Source organism: Paramisgurnus dabryanus, chromosome 16 (assembly GCF_030506205.2).
Source record: "Paramisgurnus dabryanus chromosome 16, PD_genome_1.1, whole genome shotgun sequence".
In the NCBI taxonomy this organism is placed as follows: Eukaryota; Metazoa; Chordata; class Actinopteri; order Cypriniformes; family Cobitidae; genus Paramisgurnus; species Paramisgurnus dabryanus.
This window is the reverse complement of record NC_133352.1, coordinates 15252562-15271799: the sequence shown is the minus strand read 5'-3', so window position 1 is coordinate 15271799 and position 19238 is coordinate 15252562. Positions and strand designations below refer to the sequence as shown.

At 39.2% G+C, this 19238-nt stretch overlaps 1 protein-coding gene across 1 annotated transcript in view; it reads left to right on the top strand.

Annotated features, from left to right (window-relative positions):
* Window positions 1-11785: 11785 nt before the first annotated feature.
* The window catches only part of slit3 (slit homolog 3 (Drosophila)), a 180327-nt gene continuing 172874 nt past the window's right edge, over window positions 11786-19238 (top strand). Inside the window, exon 1 of the mRNA XM_065266536.2 lies at window positions 11786-12441. Coding sequence (XP_065122608.1) covers window positions 12269-12441 — 173 coding nt within the window. The 5' untranslated portion in view covers window positions 11786-12268. The remainder of the gene's footprint in view (window positions 12442-19238) is intronic.

Genomic DNA, 19238 nt, shown 5'->3' with positions numbered 1-19238 from the left:
AGTATTAAGGGGTATTATTTGGCCTTTGGAATTGTTTTTCAGGATTTTCTTACCTGAAAATCCTTTGTCAAACTCCTTAAAGTTCCAATGTACAGTACAGTGGGCAGAACATTGCATGCTTTGACCGTAAACTTTATGACATACAACAACTCAAAAACAAAAAGCTGAACATGTCACATATCATTGGAAAGCTGAGATTTTTGTGATTCGAATGATGTAAACACAATCAACTTTTAAGATACAATCAACAAAGCAGGTACAATTTGTATAATTCCACCCACCTATGTTTTCATATTTAAATAATTTACTACCGACTACTTAAACCATGATTCAAACTCAAGTTTGAGCAGTGTAGAGTAGCACTTCATGTTTGTGTAACGATAGAACACGCTGGAAGCAGATGCAGGAAAATAACACAGGTTTATTTATAAAATGTAGACAAACACAAGGATTTAAGCAAACACAATGTCCAGATGATGGTAATGGTGCACGAAGGACTACGGTGGTAAAGCGGGTGATGGTGGTTGTGGTGGTCGTTGGTGGTGTAGGTCTGAAGTGGAAAATAATCCTGAATGGAGACCGGAACATCCAACACGCGCTGTACAAACAATCCAAAGACACGGAGGCCAAACAAAGAGTGAGGATCTGACGAGGAACAGAGAGCAGAGTGAGTTTATATGGAGAGTCTGTAATGATGAGCAGCTGGAGTGAGACAATCAACACAGGTGAAGGGAATCGGGATAACGAGCACATGACATCACAGGTGAGTAAACACCATACACGAGACACAGAGAGAGCAGTGTATTTACCCACCGTGACAGTTTGTCGTTTCTACGATTTCGGATGTGTCCGAAAACGCATACTGTTACAGTTGGTTCTGCATCATCGACTGTATGTAAGGTACTATTTAATATGAATATGGATAGTATTAATGAATTTGGATGTTCTACATCCGCCATGTTGATACATACGTCATTATAACAAGACGATAGTCGTTAACTGGAATGATGTTAAACAAGGGCAATTTAAACACAAGGGCATTTTTTAATAAAACAACACCCCTCCATCTTTTTCTTAATTGGATGACTCCTCTCCTGGGGAACACGGGATAGCAAAGTGTCCATCGAAAAATACTTTGGTATCTTGCCGGAAGTACTCTTGTAGGTCTTCCAGGTACTTTTCGCCTACTGTTTTTTTCAAATACTATCAATTCTGACATACAACTCACCTCGCCTACTGCTTTTGCCTACTATATAGTGTGGAAGTAGACGGTTTCGGACGTAGCCCGGGTTTTATGTTTTAGTATCCTTACCTTCCAATCTGTTACGTTCTGCTCAAGCCACGCTGGCAAAGTTTATCGATTAGCTTGGTCATCTGCGTTTTTTTTTAAATCCGATTCGGGCTCGTATTGATAAGGTAGTACAGACGATATTATCTCCTGTTAGGAGCTGATGTTTCAAATATGGTAAGGAGCGTCACATTTCTGTCGTATGCGTGAGGAATTCGGTCAGTCTTAATGCACTGGATAGCTGGCCAATCAGAGCACACCGCACTTTCTCAGAATGATGAGCTTTGTAGAAATTGACACATTTCAGAAAGCAACAATAATGTACGGTATGTGCAAAATAATGTGTTATTTGCTCAGATAGCTCATTTTAAACACACAACATCATCTGCTTGGGTTCTTTAAAGACCAGCTTAGACCAGTATGAATTTAAATGGCAGTAGGATGGTCCAGCTTTTGGACCAGAATAACAATGCTGATCATCATCAAACCTCAGGTTGTGAAGCTTGTTAATTAGCATGATCTTTTTTTAAGCTGATTGGCTGGTTAAGCCAGTTAAGAAGCCTTGCAAAACCCAATGCTATTGGCAAGCTATGCCCATCTTATCAGTTGTTATCTCAGTGGGTACTGATAAACCACCTCTGCTTGGCGCAGACTGGAAGCTGCGCTGTCATTCATCACCACACGACCTCCATTCTGTCACCTGACCCACTTCTAGTGCCACTGTTGTGGCCTGTGTTTTTTGCGGTCTCCCTGATAAGTGTAAGAGGCTAATTGCTGTGGTTTGTCACTCTGCCAGAGTGTGAGTAGGTGGGCCAGTTTCACTCCTTGGTATGTGTGTTATATAAACACATACTGAAATAGTCCCATACTTCATCACTGCCCACTACACACACAAACTAACAGGCTAGCATAATGAGTTTAGAACAGAGTGCCCGCTGATGAAGAGCCACGCGACTGCACCCTCGGGTGTTGCTTTCCAACCTGCATTGGGGTAATGTTGCAGCTGTGACTCTTTGGGGTTGAATGACTGTGTACAGGGTACACTATTCTTCATCCAGTCAACACCTGGATTTCGACCAGTTGTTCCCAACCTAGGGTCCATGTCCATGCCCAGGGCCGCATTAACACTGTAAGGGGCCCCTGGGCTTTACCCTTTTGTGGGGCCCTTCATCCACCAGAATTGTAGCCTACATTTACAAAATCTTTATAATCACTAAGTCCAAGTTGTCAGGCGTTTATTTTGCTGGAATAAATGCAAAAACAAAATATTAAAACCATATCAGAATGCCCACAATATACACAAATATCACTGCATAACATATGCACATAGTCCAGGCTAGGGGTGACCCGAATAGTCTAAGATTTGATGCTTTGACTTTTTTCCAAAACGCAATAAACGCCACTCAACACAGAATGCAATAAATCCGCTCAACAAATTACAGCGCACAATTCCACACATTGTAAACAACAATGGCGGCGCTTTGAATACACACAGAATCCTAGTTTTCCTAATCTTGTGCTTTGTGATCAACACACAAACAAAAACAAAATAATACTTTTGATGGCATTGATAAACCTGTGGTGGTTTTCTGTGATGGGAAAGAAACGTAAGCCATCAAAACCTAATAATTTACGCGAGAGGCACTCAGGCGAAGGAAAATTGCCGGCTGTTGTTTGTTCTCCCAAGAGCATCACGCTTCTGTCATGCTAACACATTGACCCCAGGGGATCTTATGAAAAACTTTTCATTATTTTCCTCGAAGTCGAGCAGGACCAAAACATTTTACAGCTGATCGCTGTCAAAAAAGTTCAGCGAACACATCCCAAGGATAACAGCAGCAATGACAGTGTTCTTAAGATGAAGTAAGTGTTTTGATTAATGCCATTAATGTTTATTGTTTTAATCAGTGTATACCACTAGTCAACTAAATAAATATAACATGGCAAAGATGAATGCACATTTATATATTGATTCAATAGATTCATAGCATTTTGAAAAAAAACTTTTATTTATTGAACCTTGCGGGAAAAAATATCAGTTTTTTATAATAAAACTTTTAAAATCAATTTATGGATTGGAATTTTTAATGTTATTTTAACCTAAAGATGCTATGTGAAAGTTTGTAACAGAAAATAGTGGTTTTCATCTTATCACTTTCACATTTTTACCGAAATTAGTCAAAATAGATTTATTGGGTTTTGGAACCAAACTCTTCATATTTTGATAAATGATGGTAAGCACACAGCTGCCATAGCCATTGACTTCCATAGTAGGAAAACAAATACTATGGAAGTATTGTGATAAATCACAAAGTTATTTTGATAAATGATGGTAAGCACACAGTTGACAGTACCCATTAAATTCCATCGTATTTGTTTTTCCTACTATGGAAGTCAATGGTTACAATCAGCTGTGTGCTTATACCATCATTTATCAAAATATTTTTTTGTGTTCATCAGAAAAAAAGAAATTCATACAGATTTAACAACATGAGGATGAGAAAAAAATGACAGAATATTCATTTTTTGGTGAATTGTTCCTTTAAAATTTTGTTTATGTACCTAACTGGAAATTTTCAACATGTTTCCTGCATTCCCCCCTCTTAAAATGGTTTATAAAGAAGCAACAAGTAAATACATTGTTACATAGTTGTGCTAAGTTGTGATAAGGCTCAAAATTAGACTGTTATATAAAAAGTGTGCTGTTGTAATAATACGCGATTATGTCTTTGTTTTGTGCATTTAGTGTGTGATAAGGACTGTAATCTTGTGACCTGACTGCGTCCTGACTTCAAAAACTCCAAATTGCATGTTTCCAAAGTACGGCGCTTTAAAACCTCTACTATTTTTAGAAACATTCACAAGCGTTTTTCCCTCAATGTAGCTGTAATCTGGCTAAATCTAATGCTTTTCTTCTTTTTGCAGTTTACACCCAGTGAATGGATTGCTTCTGGCCAGTCACATCCATCATTCAGTGCATACTTATTAGGGCCACTCTACAGAGAAGGCAAGCCAGTCTTATTTCAGGAACAAGTGAATGACAGCTGGGCGTTAAACCCGAGCCTCTGGTCTCTGGAAGCTTCGTATCCCTCTGTGGTTCTGCCATCAGTCTGCAGTGGACCTGAGTGAATCTGGCAGTACAAACATGGAAAGAGCAATTTTGTGCTGGCCCCTCTTTCAACTCGGACAAAGTGACATGTGGAAATGTGGTTGTGAAGCCTCCATTTTTTACTGTGACTATTACCCACTCTTCATTGAAAAGGGATCAAAAGCCAGCTGGAAGCTTAAATTGTGCATATGCTCTGGCACATGTGCTTAAATAGGTGACAGAAGTTCATCATACCTGGCTTGCGACATGAGCCGTGATCCCGGCCAGTGCTGTTTCTCACTCATTCCTATGAATGCAAATGGCACGGAGCCTAACGGTGAGTTACATATTTGCTGTTGCTACATATTTAACAATTAATATTGTGAATAAGGTCACCATTCAGGGCAATTGGGAGAGAAGGCTCATTCATTCGTTTCTATGAGCTGCAAAGACAAACTAAATAGACAGACTTAAATTGATGTAGCATGGTATTTGCTGGATCCCGTCTGATTCTCCTGACAAATCCTGGCTAGACACACTGACAGATGATACGACATGCATACAAATGATAGTACGTGGCCCCTCAAACCTGAGTCTATTCCTGAGCATCATTGTTAAACAAAACCAGCCTTCGACAAAGATTATTTTTATCATGAATCATCTAAGATGGTTGACACTGGTATTTACACTCACAAAACTGGAAGGAGGTTCGCTTTCAAAATGATACAAAGTGGTGATCTAGTTTAAATCCAGCTGTAACACATCCTGACAACCTGAGTAAGTGAAAATCATTCACATCCGGAATCCGTTAAAAAAGAAAGCCGAAAGCAAACCTAACAGATCCGACCGAAGCAGTGGCGGCTTACTGCGCCTATATTCAGGCAGGTGGGATAAATGAATGAACTCAATCCTGTACTTCACACTTTATTATCAAAAGCATACTCTAAAGCGTATTTAGAAAAACACTTTGTGCTCCCACATCGAACTGGCACATTTATCATCAAATTCCAGTTACCACAAATGCCTTGCAACACTAGTGGCATTGTTAAAGCACTTAAGTTCATGAAAAGTTGCTAAAGTACTGCGATCTGTTCACTGTGTCCTGAAGGATAGGCCAACCGTTCTGATCAGCCTCTGGACTATTGCTTCAGCGGTGCACAATTGCGGTTTTATATACTGGAGTCCTTCCCTAGTCATTTTATTCACCACACAATGTTGCGTTTGCACAGCTCAGCCATTCTTTGTACATCGGAGCCGCTGTAAACATAATATCAGGCTTGATTTAGCCAGAGCCTCGGTGCCCATGTTAGACTGCGGCCCACTTGCTTGCTGAGGGATTGAGTTCCCACTGCCAGTTCAGCAATGAACATTGTTTTCCTTGGTCCCGGGCCACTCGAGGCATTTCCAGCCCATTCAAAGTCAACAGCAACACAGCCGCTAAACTCTTCTGTCAATGAAAAAGTGCTTGGCATTCGACCGCCACCTTCCAGGGTTCTTCTCATAATGCGCGGCATTTCTAATTTTCTCATGTTGACAAAAGTCTGAGAGAGAAAAGGAGGTCATTGTTCAGGCCTTGTCGAGCTTTTGTGTGACTTTGCCCTCTTTGAACCACAAGGCTTTTTCAGCAAGAGACCCCTTAGACCTCTGTCCTGTCGCTATTCTCTCACGGACAAAAATCACTTTTTCAAGTCGGGTTAATTAAAATGCTTTCAAACCTTGCTGTTTTTCCTTGTGAAAAACTAAGTTTCCTTGATTTTAAATCTGCGAAACCCTCGAAAGGTCCACTTGTGTTGCAGTTGGTTTCATTCCGGTTCTCTGAAAGGCGAAAAAAATACAACGGGGGAAACGTTGAGGCCAGCCAAGCAGGAAAGTGATAGACTTAGTACAGATTTGACAATTAATAACAATTTCTGCTCCGACAGAATTTCAGAGACCGGCAGGCAATCACAGTACTGTGAGAAATGGATGTTGGCCAGCACAAGGTCAGCTATGTCGACTGCACTTATACATTGTAAAGAATATAGCGTCTACAGGCCTGGCTGTGATGTCTACAAATACTCCTCTATTGGCCAATCGCTAACGGTTGCTCCTCGCTAAAATGTTTCAACGAAACGCGTAAAACGCGTTCAACCCAATCATTCCCTATAGAAAGTGTGATGAATGCTTATAGGGTGTTCTTATGTAAACAGCTCTGAGTGGTAAGGATGGAGGTCAGTGCAGATGGTCCACATGTGCTGGATTCAATCAGGACTTTAATCTCAAAGGTTGGTGTTAATTATAGATTATTACTGAACCGCAAATACACGCCACGTTTACCAATCGTAATTATTAGTGACAGGTCGGCTGACAGCTAGGGGACAAAAGTAACTTCTTACCCGCCAGATATAGTAGCAAGTTAATGCTGAAATTTCTACAAATTCAAATAAACACACACTGAAAACGTCAACCTTACCGAAAGTTTATAAACATACTGATATCTCAGATGTCAATATTTAGTTTAATTTAATTTAAATACCAGTGTGAAGTTTCAGTTTTCAAGCATTTTTCAAATGATTTTCCATAGATAGGAAAGTGCAGCTTTCAGAAATGTCACATCCATAAGAATGTTTTATCCTCACATATGCGCACATGAAAATTTTAAGAAAATAAATATGATTTGTCATCCCTTCTCCGCTTATTATTGCTTCTGGTTTGTGCATTAATTCACAAAATTCCTACAAAGTATTTTGTCTCCCAAAAACGTGTCACGTCTATTATACATGTAAACTATATTTCCCTCATCAGAAAAAGAAACATAAATATACACTTATTTTTCTGATGTCTGGACTTTGTCATCAGGGGTTAAGGAAAATATAAAAAAATGGTTCAAAATATTGGCAATAAATACATTTCTGGGAAATTACATTTAAATTGTGACATTTTCAGCCAAAAATTTAAATGTACTTTCCCATAACGCTGGAATTGCTCACACATATATCTACAGGTATGTTTAGTAACTTAGTCCTAGCACAAATGTCTGAAAATTAAAATAAAATGTATAGGATTCAGTGTAAACAACAATATCTATCTCTCCCTTTCTTTCTCCCACTCTCTATTTATATTGATATTTTAATGTTATGGTCGATTCCCAATAAATGTAGAGTTTGAATGCACTGCAAGTCACTCTGTTTAAAACCATCGACTAAATGTGCTAACTTAAAATTACCCACTGCACAACAAGTGACCGCATCCGACGGGTGTTAATTTTATACCCCGTCTAAGATGGTCTGTGAGGTCACAGTTTTGGAGATGTTAATGCGACGATTTGATTTGTTTTTGTGGTGAGTTGTTTTTGCTTTTGTGTTTGATTCGATTAAAGGAATCAGAGCTGAGCGAGACCATTAGCCTCTTGCTAAGACCTCTATGCAAGTTCAACCTATAATCATCCCATCACAAAATTCATCCATATTCCCTTACATGAATATTGGTCAAGCCCTAAGTGTGGTTCTGGGAACCATCACGGGAGGGGTGTAAAGTTTATCAACTGCACCGGGAGACGTGCGCCTGACCACACCGGCACGACTTCTCCACATCCCCGTATGCAGATGAAATTCCGGCCGCAGGAAAATGGAGGCAGAGGAGCCAACAGCTGGCAGCTAAAGCCACTCTTTTTCAGTATTTTGGTCCATGATAACTCCCCAGTAAATTGGATCATCAATCTTCCAGTCATACCGGGAGAAAAAGTCTTGCGTTGCAGCGTCAGGGTTAGCCCCACACATGGAACTGTTTATCGGCTAATCCTGATAGAGGCACGAAGAGCGCGAGGGCACCAGATAGATCCCACCTCCTCAAAAAAAGATCAACCATATTAACCGCCACCACATTACGAAAACCTCTGATTGTAGCACTGAGCCCATCTAATTCTGCACTTCCTACAACTGGAGAGAGGAGGTATCCTAGGCTTGGATATTTTTGTTGGAAATATTCCATTCATTTCCTTTCCCATTGTTCCTGCACCCAACAGCATTACGCAGGACACACATCGTTTTAAACACTCATTCGCCTGTCACTCATGAGTAATTGAAAAGGAAGGAGTGAAAGGTTCTGTAGGAATGTTTGCGTCTCACATCAGATGAAGCGGATTCTGACATCAGAGGCAGGTCAAAGATCAAATGTGTTAAAAAAAAAATGGTTAGATATAACCAGTGATGTCTGAATGGCTTTAGCAGTTCCCATGGAATGTAAGCTTGTAGAATTACAAACAAATCATTCTACGAGGACTGTGGCAACATCTGGCGATAGTTTTTTCCATGTGTTTGTTTGCGGAAAACAAACGGCAAAAATCAAAAAGAGCCGTACACACCGATAAAGATCTTTTACGTTCCTTGGATAACGCACTGTCTGAGCGTTTCTGGCTGTCTGAACTCAAAGGGGCCCAGGCCCTCACAGCATGTGTCCGGCGTACCCCGGGCTGTTGTTACTGGCAGGCCCCTGTCACAACTCTCCACCTCCAGTGCTCACTCCCACCCCCTGCCCACTCCTGTTTGTACACGCTAGGACAATGTGCATGTAATTAGCAGTCGTATGTGGCAGAAGCAGTCTTGCTGCCTCATGGGCGCACGCAGACCCGACTCTGGAGGTTCACGTGCAGAACGCCTGGCCGTGTGATTGAAGTGGCCACCGTGCAGACTGCGGGGGTCTACATAGGAGGCCCTCATTCCAATTATCACCCTGCACCGGTTCACAAAGGTGTCAGACGATGCAAACCGATGCCAAAGTGAAGTGACTTCCCATTTGTGTTTCGTTTGGCCTTGGTGGAATGAAATAAGATCCATAATGTGAGTTAACAGCGGTGGGTTACAAACGGAATAACGTTTTTGCTGTGACATTAAATGTTTGCCTTTTTTCTCGAGGAAATTGCCACGTAGGAAGATGAGAAATCCTGCTCGTCTCTGTTACAAAGCCAAAGAGATGACAATGTAAAATGCATAAACTGACAAAAAATGGGAATATATACTAAGGGGAAATCTATATAAGACAGTTCTCCAACCCCCTACAGCAAAAGGATATAGGCTGTAAGATTTACGTAATTGCTAAAAAGTTTGGATTTTGTTTCATGTTTAAGTGTTTTATTTAAAAAGCGGTCTCATGTCTCATGGTATGCTAATGGCTTTTTTCCTCAGACAGGTCTTTGGCTCGTCCCTTCCCTTTCCTGCCAGAAACACTGGTCTACATCATCCATGCCAAGTTTCTCCATGATCCGGCCGTTCGCTTTCCATTGGGTGCAATACATAAAATGAAAAGGTCAGTTTAATGTTTACCGACCGGTCTTAACTCACAAAACTCGTATCGCTTTACAAAAAGATCACTTGTTTTGACATTTATAGTGCGTATTTGTAGTTCAGTGAAAATGCATTTCAATTCAACTTAATGACTAACCTTTTAACTTTTCTCCAACGCAGCCAAGTTGTAATGAAAATTTGTAGACACAATCTTTTTTCGAATGCATTATGTCGTATTTGTAATATGTTACGGACCGGTTTTTATAGCTGACGTGAGTCCTTTCTGCTCCAGCTAGCGTGAACAAATATGTGTAGAAATGTAGACTGCTTTCAAGCACCACATCCTTCGTGCGTTATTGATTAGAGAAATAGTTAGTCCCGCCTCAAATTCACACCATTGCTCGAAACAGTATTGCTGAGTTGGGCTGGTCGGGAGTCTTAAACAAACAAAGCAATGTTTTGATATGACACCAAGGAGCCACGGCATTTACAGTTTTGGCATCAGTCTGCAAATTACTTGCTTATATTGTCTTTGCATATTAAGCCAAGACATAGGAAGGTATTGTAATGTTAAATAAAAATATGCAGATTATGTTCACTATTATATTTCTCGGCCTTAAAAGGCTCACAACTCATAAGAAAACACATCTTAATGAAGATGTACATCTGAGTCTCCAAGATGGAAGTATTGCCCAATCGTGCTTAACTGTGCAGCACGGCTGTTTGGGGGTCACACGTGGGTGGGAGTCTTTTATTTCGAGCTGTGACCCCAAAAGATCTGATGGATGGTTCAGACACACATGGAGTATTGATATCCCTAGTATGCTTGTTCTCCACAGTGTTTCACAGGTGGAAGCTCTCTGGAAATTCTTGCTCTTGACTTGAAGAAGCGAATAGAATAAAGCAGTCTGTAAATCTGGCACATCGCCCTCATTGACACAAATCAAAGATTTATAGGGTCGCTGCCATATGTGTGTGCGCATTAAAGTAAGTGTAAAGCATATGTTTTGAAGCTTAACCTCACGCACGTACCTGTGGTCTTCCAGCGAGAGCTCAACGCGCCCCGCTTCGCTTTCAGGAGGAATAATGTAAGTGAATTAAGCTGGCAGATGGGAGTTGATTCAATCTGCTCAGTGTGTTAAACAAGTACTCTCTGTGTGCTGTAAGGATCAAGACACAGCATTAAAAGCCATTATCGAATGAAGTCCCTCCCGTCCACATCTGTTGTCTTATACCGGATGTTTATCAAGACCGCAGAGCTACTGAGAGGCGTAATCCTGTTTAGCAGGCCTCTTCAAGCTCCGGTTACAAAATAATTTCCCCCATTACGTTATTTAATGCTGCCCACACTATTTTAATCATTTTTTTAGTAGTCTGTTGTTTGTAATGGCTCGCAAATAAGACGTGCGGACATAATATTTTGAATTTGAATATTCAGAGGAACTTCCCTGGAATGAAAAATAAACCACAGTTTAACCTAATTCATCACCATAACCATACTAATCATCTCAGTATGGTAAAAGCACCAGATAGATTAAACTAAAGGTTCACACCAGACGGGGGCGCTGCAACTACAAAAAGAGACCTAAAATCTTGCAGAAGAGTGACAGGACTTATCCAACACAAACAGATAATTTAAAGTCATTTTTCTAGTCTGTGAAATATTGGGTGGTAAATGTGAAAATAAGGTTGATTTATTATTATTATTATTATATCCTTTCTTTCTTATGTGATTTGCTTAAATGCTCTGACTGTACTACAACTAAAATGTATTGCGCTCATTTAAATACTTTTATAATATACTTTGCAAACTTTGTGCTTTATTTCAATTTTAAGCAGTCTTTAAGTGTCCACCAATCGCTTATAAATCATTACAACGTCTAAACATTGGCACCGCTACGATGTAAAATCGTATCAGTTTTGCTTTAATGGATTTTGCTGAATAAATCGCATGGATTTGTTTGATTTCTAAAATGCGCATGACAGCCGTGTCTCTTGTTTAAGCGCTGCGGTTTCTGATTCATGACTTTCGTGTTTATCCCTCAGAGTTAACGAGCATTTTGTGTGGGCTGATCCGAGTCCCAAAAACTTCTCGAGTCGAGACCCCAAATATCCCTGCATGACATCACGCGCATGAGCCAGTAGGAGCGTGCAGCGGAGAGTTTGGGGGCTGGAATCAAATAGGTACGAGCTGAACTTTCTCAATCACTATCAATGAGGATTTGCATGCTGGACCTAAAAAGCGGCATCGCTGGAGAATCACTTTGGGCATTTGAATGTTCTTGCGAGTTTTCCCGGGACTTTTTATTTTTTGCTGAAGTCAGTGATGTGCGTCTGCAACTTTTGATGCGCATCTGCGTGTTTCGGTGCTGTGGAGACACAGATGCGACTTCACGGTTGAAGTTGTCTTTTTTAGATGTATTTTGCAAAGTTTTCAGAGTTTGAAGCAACTGTTTAATCCTCGCATTGTGGGTCACTGTTACTTTGACTTTTTCCCGTCTTACCTGGAGAGTTGCGCTCGGGACATAATTGATTTTGTACGAACGTGGATACATTTTGTGTGTTTGGCACACAAGCATTTATTTGTTTTTATTTTATTATCCTTGCTATAAGGCTGCTATCAGAGGATATATGATGCGGTGGGTGAAGTATTGTGGATTATTAACAGCGCTGTGCTGCTTTCTGTGCTTTATCTCTGTGAATGGATGCCCGCATAAGTGCAGTTGTTCGGGCTCTCATGTGGATTGTCAGGGTCAAGGCTTTAGGACCATACCCAAGGGAATCCCGAGGAATGCCGAAAGACTGTAAGTACTGCACGCGGCTGATTGCTTTATCTTAACACATCTTAATGACAGCGACGCGCATCTACTGTATAGTCATAGTAGCAAGGTGACACAGTTTTTGTATCCATGAGGGAAATATACGATACTAAACTTGACGACATGTTATTTTAACTGAAATATTATACAAACAATTACCTTTTAGTAGGCTAAGGCTATGTAATTTCAATCCGCGGCAAAAATAGCCTAACTGTATGCACATGTTGTTTATTTGTATTATGTATGCATATTCATATGGGCTCTCCATGTACGCGCGACCCAAGTTAAGGGAATTGTAATATTTGTCAGTTTTTGCGCAGTTGATCACCTCAATATCTAAGTTTGCAAAGTTGTAAAAGTAGATATATATTCAGTTTATGCGCATACTATACATCAATATTTATATTAGTTTTATTATTTATTTGGCTAGTAGTAGATATGAGATAAAAAAAAACATAGGCTAAATAAATAAAGGACATGTAACGCTCTTTTAAGTAATATTGTTTTTAAACATATACAATCATTTTATTTCGTTAATAGTCTCATTCATAAAGAACATTTGTCATAATCCGCATTTTGTAATAATTTAAGCATAAGTTTGAAAGTTAAGAGCTTATCTTGTGAAATGACATTTCTTTAATTTTTAGAAATGAAAGTTTTTAAACGGATTTAGATAATTAGCAATGAAAGTTGTTAATTGTTCATTGTATGCATACATATCTAAATGAATCAGACATGCAATACTGATGTGACCGATTCTTTCATCCGGTTTAATGTGTTTATACAAACATTAACATGATTAATGACCATACCGTGTGAATGTGTGTGTATACCTTGGCCACATTAGTTGAAGTTGGAGAACCAATAGTCCGTTGAGAGGCGCGCGCTGCACTCTCTAATGTGTTTAAATGACTTCTAACCACTCACTGATGAATTTCACTGTAAATATACTTCTTCATTTCCTTGCTTCAACTAATAAGCTATAAATAGGCCTACTATCATTAAGCCAGAGCAAGAAAAAGTTTTGATATCATTCACAAGACATTCACTTTGTTCGGTGACCAGAGGTCTGTACTTTATAACCTTTGACCCCTAGGGGCCTTTTCAGTGGAATTTTTCATGTGGAGAGAAAAATAAATAAGGGTCACAACCCTCCGTATATTGGATTTGTTTTAAAACATACCATTTCAGGTCCTGTTTAAACTAGGCGCAGATGCAGGACCTTCAAAGTTTGACAAGTATGAGATTGAATGCTTTCGCAGTGGAAGTGTACCGTAACATATTTTCCTCATTAAATACGAAGTGAATCATCTGAAGTCCCACGTAAAGTTACGGCGTCCAGAAGTGTTTTTCACGCTTAAATCCAGGAGGACCCGTCTCCGCGTCTCCCGGGTACGATTAACACGCCAGCAATGTTACCAGAGCACCCTGGAGTGTTGATTTAACTGTAATGAGTGCACCTCTGCCCTAAGCAAGGCCTGCTTACCCACAATTCCACACTTCAGGCACATTTCCCTCTAATAAATGTGCATTTATTTGAAAGGCTTTTTCCCTTTGACAGCTCGTATGATTTTGCTCTCATTAGCGGCTCCTGTCAAAACTGTAATATCCTATTTCAGTCACTCTCTTTCTCTCTCAGACGCACACACTTTCGTCGCTCTATAATTTGCACCAGTTATGCACACACATTGTTGAGTTTAATAGCAAATTCGCTCCACCGACATCAGTTAGCGCTTCAGGAATAATGTGTCACATTTTTGGCTGTCGTAGCACTTGCTATTCACTTCTATCCACTGTCTATCAGGAGAGAAAATAGGCCCATTTCCTTCCTCTAATCACACTCGGGGTGTCTTAACCCTGATGTTGTGTCTGGGCCTTTGGAATAAAGAAAACACTGCATGTTAAAGTTAATATCTTGTGACCGTTTCGTGATCTTGGTGGAATTGATTATACATTTATATGGTTACCACACTTTAAACATCCTCTATGAGAAAATATGTTTTGGGTCTTTGTTGCTATGATACATAGCAATGTAATGAATTTTCGCATGGTGAGATTCTTTGACTAGATATCTTTTATTGAATTTCTCATGCCTAAGATTCTTAGACAAGATATCATTTATTATATTTTTCAACAATATGTTTTTGATGATGTCAAATTGACCACAAATAGAATCCACTTTAGTTCCTTTAAAACCATTTAAAAGGAAAAAGATTCAGATTTATTCTCCTCAATGGAAGAAATTTGCATTTAGCATGCATCATATGCACATACTATAGAGATACTTTACATATATACTGGACCACAAAACCAGTCATAAGGGTCCATTTCTTGAAATGAGAATAATGCATCATCTGAAAGCTGAATAAATAAGCTTTGCATTGATGTATGGTATTTTTACGATATGACACTATTTGGCCGAGATACAACGATTTTGAAAATCTGGAATCTGAGGGTGCAAAAATAATCAAAATATTTAGAAAAAAAAAACATTTAAAGTTGTCCAAATAAAGTCCTTAGCAACCCAGATTACTAATGATAAATACATTTTTGATATATTTACGATAGGAAATGTACAAAATATCTTCCTGGAACATGATCTTTACTTAATATCCAATTTATGGCCATTAAAATATAAAACAAATTTTGATACATACAATGTATATTTTTGGCTAATGCTATAAATATACCCATGTGACTTATGGTTTTATGGTCCAGGGTCACATATATTATATACACTCTTAAAAATAAAGGCACAAAAGCTGGGGTAGTACCCTTTTGAAAAGTAAACCTTTGTACCTAAAGGGTATCCAAAACATGCAAACTGGTACCTAAATGGTACATATTTTAGGACCTTTGTATAAAGGGTACCGTCATAGTGACAATTTTTGTACCTTTATTTCTGACAGTGTACACATATTACACAGAAATGATAACAGCAACATGAATAGGAAAAACTATTATAGCTGAGGGTACAAAACTGGGATAGCTGTCTGTATCTGTGACCTGAATGAGGAAGGATGAAACTACGATCTTGATGAAAGGGTGGCTACAATACCGTTTTTGGTATTAACTCTGTCAATGAGAGCTAACAGGTTGGCATAGGGCTGCACGATGAATCGTATTTTTATCATGATGACGACATGTCTGCCCCACGATTAATTAATGACAATCATCGGAATTAATGTGTAAAGACCAAGCACAAAACAGAAGGTCTAGAATCAAGCAATGTGTTTGTTTGTTATGGGCGGAGTTAGTATACAGAGTGGATAATTGCAAGCGCGGTCTGTGTTATGGTAGAAGTAAGTTGGCATCACGAGATTTATAGCAGCTAACCGCATGGTCATCATCAAAAACCTTAATTTAACAAACAAAATGCTCTAAATTAAATGTTAGAAATAAAAGATATTTAATGATTTTGACAGTTAAAACGAAACTTTTTGGCTATTTCTGCGGATTTCTTTTGCGGAATTTTGCGAAATGATTTTAAATGTTTTAAAAAGATCTGAGAGAATGGGAGATGTGAATATTAAAAAACAATAAAATATTTTATGATATATTAAATATATTTAATATTTGGCTGTAAAGTGTAACAAAAATAATGAAGTTCTTCACTAAAAGAATGATCGTCATTTTAATCGTGATTAAAAGTTTGAGCAAAACAATCGTGATCATCATTTGTCCTGTAATCGTGCAGCCCTAGGTTGGCACTAGGAAAATCGATTACGTTTGAGGAAATATTCATTATTTTAAGAAGCTTGGTTTTATTGGTAAGTGAGAGAGAGAGAGAGAGAGAGAGAGAGCATGGTATAATATAGGTTAAATGATACTACGGTACAAGAGAAGCAAGAGGTATTGAGTTTATGACCAAATCATAAGTCTTTAAAAGTCTTCAAGAGCACCTATTGTCCAATTCATGATTTTACATTTCCTTTGGTGTGTAAGTGTGTATTAGTACATGTTAACGATATGCAAAAGGTACAAACCCCAAAGTAAATGATGACCCAGTTATCGTCTCTAACGTAAATCTCTTTTCTTGGACTACAACAAACACACGGATTGTAGGCAACAGTTTACTTCCTGGGATTGGTGATGTAGACAAGACCGACATTATCATAATTCCTCCTGCTTTGGACTCAGCCTGTAAGTTAACTCCTGTTAGCATTGCATTGTGCTCGAATCTTTCAAACATGGTAAGGAGCATCACAGGTATTCCGGCCAATCACAACATACAGATTAGATGGCCAATCAGGGACACACAGGTATTTGAAAAATAATGTGTTTTTTAACCATAAACCCCACAAACACATTGTATTATACCAAAATAACGTTGTTTTAGCAATGAAATAGGTGCTCTTTAATTTGAAAGGAAAATAAGTGGATGTATGATCTTAAGGTATCTGCAACACCAAACAGAAAAACGGCAAAGACAATCTCAACAGAGCATAGGTTGTAATAAATCTATATGAGATTGCTCTTTGAAGCTTCCCTCACGGTATATCTGTAAATATCCGTTTATCAGCATCTGCTTACGCTCTGCGTCAGATGTTTAGTTTGTTGTTATAATGCTTAATTCTTGCAGGGCGGGAGTCAGCGGGACAGTGCGTGTGTTTGTTGTGCTGGTGTTGGAGCGAATCAGGTGGTGGGTTTGTGGTCTCCGGTGCCCTGCTGACCTCACTGGGCATATGAGGAGCATATGTGAAGTCTCTCACTCGGCGAGCGTTCACACTGCAGCCTGCCAGACAGCTGCTGGCACTGCTTGTGGGCAACGAGTTGGGGGGAAAGCTACGCCACCCAAACTTTTTTTTTAAAACGTATGGAAAATATTCGTTCAGTCAGGACATCAAAGCTCGGAGCTGGCAGAGAGGAACGTGCACTGTCTTTGGCGAGTCTGAAAGCCAAGGACCTCTCATCTCGAAGAGGTCAATCAGAAAGACAAGGAAGCTAAAGTCTGCATTTCTTCCAAGCTTGTGTCATGCGCGGAATGGATTTGATAATGCGCACGCCTCCGGACTGTTTCAGGTTAACTAGTGCTGTTGTTTTGGGGGCCATGCACCAAAGCAACACATCAGGGGCTTTGTTTTTGTCTTTGGCCAATCTTGATAGTTACAGTTGAATGTAGATGGAAATGACATGGTGCTTATCCTGAGCTAACAAATTTGCATAAAACTACAGTATGGTGGTTTTGTGCGTTTGTTTCGCTGATTTTAACAATAATAGAGACCCAAACATTTGGTTGCAGTTAGCAACAAGTAAACAAAAGAATCGAGTCAGATTTTCTGAATGAGATTTGATTTTTGCTAAGGCCTCATATATGCTACTCTAGGACAGTATTGGGAAGTAACAAATTATAAGTAGCAACACTACTAACTTTAGTATGTTTCTCAGTAGCATGATAGCCTTGTGAATAACAAGCCTTGATACATCACAACTAAGCGAAACAATTGTGTAAATTAAAAAAATATTTGTTTTTTTAGTTTTATTAGTTTTATTTAGGGTAAATTTAATGTATTTAACTCTTTCCCCGCCAGCAATTTTCATGATTTTCACAAAAGTTTAATGCCTCCCAGAAAATTCTCTTCTTTAAATATATAAACATACAATATATTAAATGAAAGAACAAACCATCTGCTTAAAAAAAACCCTGTTTCATCCTACCTTAATTAGTTCTTTTTAATCACCTCTCAAGTATGGGTAGGTTTCTTCAAAAAAAAAAATTTTCAGATCAGATGCAGAGCAATCCTCAAAACTTAGACGGACATACAGCTGTTTGCCCTATGGCAATACTTTTGGGTTTTATAAGTTGCAGATACCAACCTGGTAGATAATAGTGGTATTGCGGATTGACGTGATAACTCGTCAATGGCGGGGAAAGAGTTAAATGCAAAAAGTAAAGTTGCCCCTAAGGGCCGATCACATCTTACATCCCAAACCGTGCAGAAAATGTGACCGTGCCACTTTTCTTCTGCTTTCCAAAGCAATTGGGCATGTGCGCTCCCGTAGCATCTGTCGTTGCTAAGCAACCATGAGCCGCACACTCTCTATCCGCTTGTTAAGTCTTATGTCATGCAGTGCTTCCAGGTCCAACTGATCTAAAATGCCAAAAATAAAAACAATCATACACTCGTATCATAATACAAAACTACCAAAATCACCAGATCCTAATTTTTATCTCCATAACAAAATCTGAGATGACCAGACATGGACTCATGTCGATTTTTAAACAGGGCTTATCTGATACAATGCTGATAGGTAAAGGGTGCAGCTGATTGGTTGGTTCTCGTCACATGTTCTGCAGTGTGGACGTGGCTTTCTGAAAAGTTAAAATATTTTCAACTCACTGCGGTGCCGTCACGCTTTGAGAAAAAGCTTGTCACACTAGAAGCGCAAAATTGCTCTCTTATTTAAGCACACTTGATGTGCGTCTACATTTAAACAAACAAACTTGTGCATTCAAAAGATGCAAAATGTGAAAGCTATAATTTGTTAAAAAATAACAATAATATTAATAATGCGATCAAAAAAACAAATAATAAATAATACAAAGCTGTTATTCAATGGAGTCACTTATGTTAAATTGTACTTACTTTCTGGTAATGACGTCTGGGTGTGGGGTTTGGGGTGGGGTTTCCTTGGTTACCCCTGCGGTCCAAGATGGGACTTGCGTTATTGATGAGCCTTTTGTAGCCTGGCTGTCATATTGACTTTCACACAGAAGTGTTGAAACGGCCCCCGTCACCTCTCAGCCAAACGTTACTCTAGTAATTTAAGAAGTCATATAG